We start from the raw sequence: 4,993 nt of genomic DNA on the forward strand, positions 1-4,993 counted from the left end.
GTCTTGTCTCTGTCTCGATACACTCTGGTCTTGGTCTTGTCTTGGTCTCGGGTTAGGTGGTCTTGACCACAACACTGCCACTAGCAAGACACTTTCTGGACGGGCTGCAGAGAGTTGCGTTAAACTACTACGCCAAGTCTTTGACTATAGAGACTGTTGTGTTCAACTGTCAGATGAAGAGGATGTTTATTGTTGTCCATAATGTTCCTCACTTTGTAAAAAGTTGTTCTTTGTGAGCTCATCTCCAGGTGTTCTAGAGGAGTTGAGCTTTATTGTTTTTGGAGTGTGGTAGGAAGACTTTACCCACAGAAAATCCGCTCAACACAGGGAGAAAATGTGAACTCTATGCTTATACTGCTGGAAGACTTAGGGTACACTTTTTACCATTCTGTGTCATTCTATCTCTATTCTCCAAGTCTACAGTATTTGTTAGTTCAATCTCTAACTTTATGCTCTCAGTGCTTTATATCATGCAAGCTTCATCTGGTCTGTTCCTGGTTGGCTGTGACTCCATCCTGGAGAGAAATATCAGCTGTGCTGCTGCCATCAACATCATTGTTTATAGATGTTGGAGCTTGGCCTGTTTTTCAGTGTAGTCCTGTTTCTCTTATTGTGACTAAATTTCAAAAAAAAAAAAAACATTTTATAAAATCTTTGCTTCTGTCTCTTTGAACCCCAGTCGGCCTCGGCAGAACCACACTGAGTCAGGTTCTGCTGGAAGTTTTTTCCTATGCTGAGTTTTCCTCTCCACTGTCGCTACATTCAAGCTTGGTGTGAGGGATTGCTTTCAAATAAATGAGTCAATGATCAGCTGGTTTTCCCTAGATCGAAAACTGGATGATCTGGTTGAATTGTAAAGTACTTTGAAATGATAAGTGTTGTAATTTGGCGCTATATAAATAAACTGAATTGTATTGAATTGAATGGGTTTATTCTAAAATTCAGTAGGAACAATATGGTGAGACTTTAACATTACAGTACAGGAGTCACAATTGAGATTTAAAGGAGATACCTTGCAATACTTACAATTACACATTGGCTTCAGCTTGCTGACAGAAGCAAAGCCGACAGGCCCTCTGACTTCCAGCAGTTCTCCTCATTGAGCAGCAAGAGTTGAAACCGTAATCGTCCATTTGCAGGGTAAACTCCTGCATCCGACGCCACTGTCACCCAACCGAGTTTCAACGATAGAAAAAGCTGGATATGTAAATGGAAAGAACCTCCACTTTGGTGGTCAAAACTTGTCCAAAAATGGACATATTTCTTTATAGCAGGTCATTAATAATGCATTAAATTATTCTTTATGTCAGATCTTCTTTTGCTATATAATCCTTCATTATGGTCACGACTAAATATTTTACTTCTTGTTTTCCATATTACAATCCCATATAAGGTGCTCTATTGATAATTGTGTGTTGAAAATAACATTTTAAATATAATCTAGAGGCCTTATAAAACCTTTTCAACCTGTTGGTTTTTAAAGTGCTATATAAATAAAGTTTGATTGGATTGGATTATCAGCTTTCAGTCACTTGGAACTAGCTTTTCATAACCCACTAGGAACCCCAATATAGAACCCTATTAAGAGAAGGCTGGATAGAAATCAAGAATGAGATGAGAAAATTGATAAGAGGATGTGGGTAATGGGATGAAGAGCATAAAAGAGATGTGAGCTTAGATTGAGCTGAGGGTGAGGAAGGGTGGGGTGAAAAGATGCGGGGTCATCAGCGTACTTTGTCCTAGAAATGCTCTCTGATGTATCTCCTTGCTGAATGTCAGTAATTATTTTAGCTCTCTATTGCTTCTGCAAAGAGTTGATGACAATATTGCTCCACTCAAGATGCATCCACCCACAGAACTGTTTCATTACTGGTCTCAGAAATGATCATGAATCCACTCTCAGGGATCCAGTTTACCTCTACTGACCTGGATTAGTGACAAACCAAAGATGCTGTTTCAATTCCAGGATGAGGTGTAGATCTATAACAAAGCAGTATTTTTCTTTGCCTTTCCTGCAGCACTGCATCAAGAGGGTCTGTTCAGAGTAAACGGGAACGTTCGGGCGGTGGAGACCCTGAGGCTACGACTGGAGAACGGGGACGATGTTGACCTGCTCTCTGAGTCGGATCTGTGCACCGTGTCCAGTCTGCTCAAACGCTACTTCAGAGATCTGCCTGAAGGCCTGGTGAACTCCACGGTGCAGCAGAAACTTATACAGCACTACGAGGGTAAAACATTAACTCCTGCTCTCACCTTTATCTTATCTGTCACGAACAATCCAACCAACAGAGTTTTAGGATTTTACAGCATGCATTGCCAGACTCAGAAGTGAAATGGAGAAATATGAAAATCTGGGTCATAGATGCAGATAAACATTCAGTCTTCTCCAATAAGCAGAGCTAATCAGGGCACCAGTTTGAATCTGAGTGTATGAGGGTATTGGCCACTGCAGTCATGGATCTCAGGGCAGGCCTGACCTTTAAAGAGTGTTCTTTGGCAGAGATAGCCTGACCTGCCTTCCAGCTCCAGCTCTACAGTTATATGATGGCAGCGGATCAGACCGTTTGGCTAAAGTGTTTGTTTTGCTTATATGACCACATAAGTTTCTATGTTGTTTTCAGATGTTTCCTTAGAGTACTGTTTTGATTAGCTGTGAGAACAAATCTCTCTGATGGATTCAATGAAACTGATTTTGGCCTTTTTAGTCTTGTTTTTCTGCTTTATCACAGTTTGACAAATAGAAATAGGTTTCAATACTATAATTCCCCAAAAGCTGTTAGCTCATAACCTGGTATATGGTAGATTGGTGGTTGGCAGTTTTAAATCCTGCTATCCTAAAACTTTCCCACCCCTTCTCCAACATGCTTCTTCATACTTCTGCAGACCTAACTGATCACCTCTATGATGAGGGAAGTCAGTACTTTGATCCTGGTGTGCTGGTGCACCGATTCATCCCTAGAGGACTGGACTTTGGCACCTCTGCAGTAGATGATTACCCAATCATTGATAGACACCTTTGGTTACATTTTGCTGGATATTTATTTAATAGTCGAAGCTGTGATTCTTTTGTGTTAAAGAGGGTAGGGATTTGGGCCCAACACCTTTGTAATTATAATACCACACTGTTATGTTATCCAGCTCCGTGTGGATACAGGCTATTAGGCAATGCATCCAACACCCTCCTGTGTCCCACTTTTTTACCCAGAGTTCTCCTAAAACCAGTGCATAGGGCCATTATCGGGTGGACATTTCTCCCTCACTGTTTAGCCCATCTTCTACCCATATGAGCCACATATGTAAATCCAGAGAATCTTAAATGGTCATAAAATGGGTGGAGAAAATAATAAAAAGCTTTTATTCATAAAGCTAAACATTACAAATATATCTGGGATAATCTGGGCAGGGTAAATGTTGACAGTGGCTTTCTGTAAACACTTAAAACCTCCATCAGTATTATGGATGGGCCTTATATAAATCCTTTTTCTGGGCCAGGATGCCATACTTGATGGACGGACAGAAAACGGACAGATGGATTGTTCGACGTCTGGATGAATAATGGATGGACAGATTAATGGATGGATGGATGGATGGATGGATGGATGGATGGATGGATGGACGGACAGACGGACGGATGGACGGACGGATGGACGGACGGATGGATGGATGGACGGACGGATGGATGGACGGACGGACGGACGGACGGACGGACGGATGGATGGATGGATGGATGGATGGACGGGTGGATGGACGGATCGATTGATGAATTTTCAGGCTTAGCTTCTCAGCTTCTTTGTAAATCCCTGTGCTCTTTTTTCAAGCACCAGAACTTCAGAAGTTGAAAACATGCATAATGTCTCAGCAGTCTCTCCTCAAACATTCTTGCAGTAAGCTCTTACTACTGCCTCCCTCCCCCATTAGAAAGACTCTCAACTGTGTAAAACTGTAGACTTACAATTGGAAGGCAATGTTCCCCTCTGTTCCTCTACATACTTACACAGAGGTACTCATATTGTTACGCATGCATGCACAGAAGCAGAGGGCCATTCACAACATTTGCGTCACTCAGTCATATCCGTTTAGCCAACTCTGACCCAATTAATTACCCCAAGTAAGACTCTCAACATATTTTCAGGCTTTTCCTGTAATGCTCTTCCAAGTCACCACAACCAAAGATTATTATTAAAAATGACCAATTTCTATTTGAGTTTGGGATCGTTTTGCTGCAGGAACACTGCTGGGACTGTGTTCACGTTTAATTCAATGAACCCAAACCTTCCCAGAAAGCAGATAGGCCCAATGCTGAAAATGTCAAAGAGATGGAGAAACGGGGTACCTTTCCACTTATGCCAGTACTTGTATTGGCTTTTTAAGCCATATTCATCTCTACACCTGCTCCTCAACAGGGAGGAAAATGTGGGGATGGAAACGGTGGGGTAGAATAGAGCCAGGCCAAGTGGATCTAGTGGAAAAGGGGCAAAAGTTGTTTATCTTACATCAGTGGGGTCTTGACCTGGCTGGAAAAAGTGCATTGTTAGGAACTTACTGTAAGGGAACCATTAGATATCTGATATAAAAAGGAGCTTGGCCATTTAAGGCTTTATATGTCAGGATTTTGGATCTGTTCTAAATGTAACAGGAAGCCAATGCAGAGAAGTTAGGATATGAGAGAGATGATCTCTCTTTTTAATTTTCATCAGAAGTCTGATTGCACCATTTTTGATTAGATCACTTTAATTTGTGGACTTCCTGAAAGTAAAGAATTACAATAGTCTTGCCTTGAACTAACAAATGCATGGACTAGTTTCTCAGCATCACCCCTCGACAGGATATTTTCAATATTTGCAATATTCTGCAGATGAAATAATAAAATTCTAGAAAACTCTTACATATGGGATTCAAATGACATGTCCTGATAAAAAAAAGAATAAAAATATTCAAGTCTTTCTCAAAGAATATTATGATCAACTGTATCAAATGCAGCACTGAGATCTAA

At 41.0% G+C, this 4,993-nt stretch overlaps 1 protein-coding gene across 7 annotated transcripts in view; it reads left to right on the top strand.

The window, feature by feature from the left end:
• The window catches only part of fam13a (family with sequence similarity 13 member A), a 63,864-nt gene that overhangs the window by 5,838 nt on the left and 53,033 nt on the right, over positions 1–4,993 (top strand). For all 7 annotated transcript variants that reach the window (XM_015371632.1, XM_015371633.1, XM_015371634.1 and 4 more), the window contains exon 3: positions 2,019–2,228. In XM_015371632.1, the coding sequence (XP_015227118.1) occupies positions 2,019–2,228 (210 nt within the window). The remainder of the gene's footprint in view (positions 1–2,018; positions 2,229–4,993) is intronic.

The sequence above is a fragment of the Cyprinodon variegatus genome, unplaced genomic scaffold (assembly GCF_000732505.1).
Source record: "Cyprinodon variegatus isolate N-32 unplaced genomic scaffold, C_variegatus-1.0 Scaffold61, whole genome shotgun sequence".
In the NCBI taxonomy this organism is placed as follows: domain Eukaryota; kingdom Metazoa; phylum Chordata; class Actinopteri; order Cyprinodontiformes; family Cyprinodontidae; genus Cyprinodon; species Cyprinodon variegatus.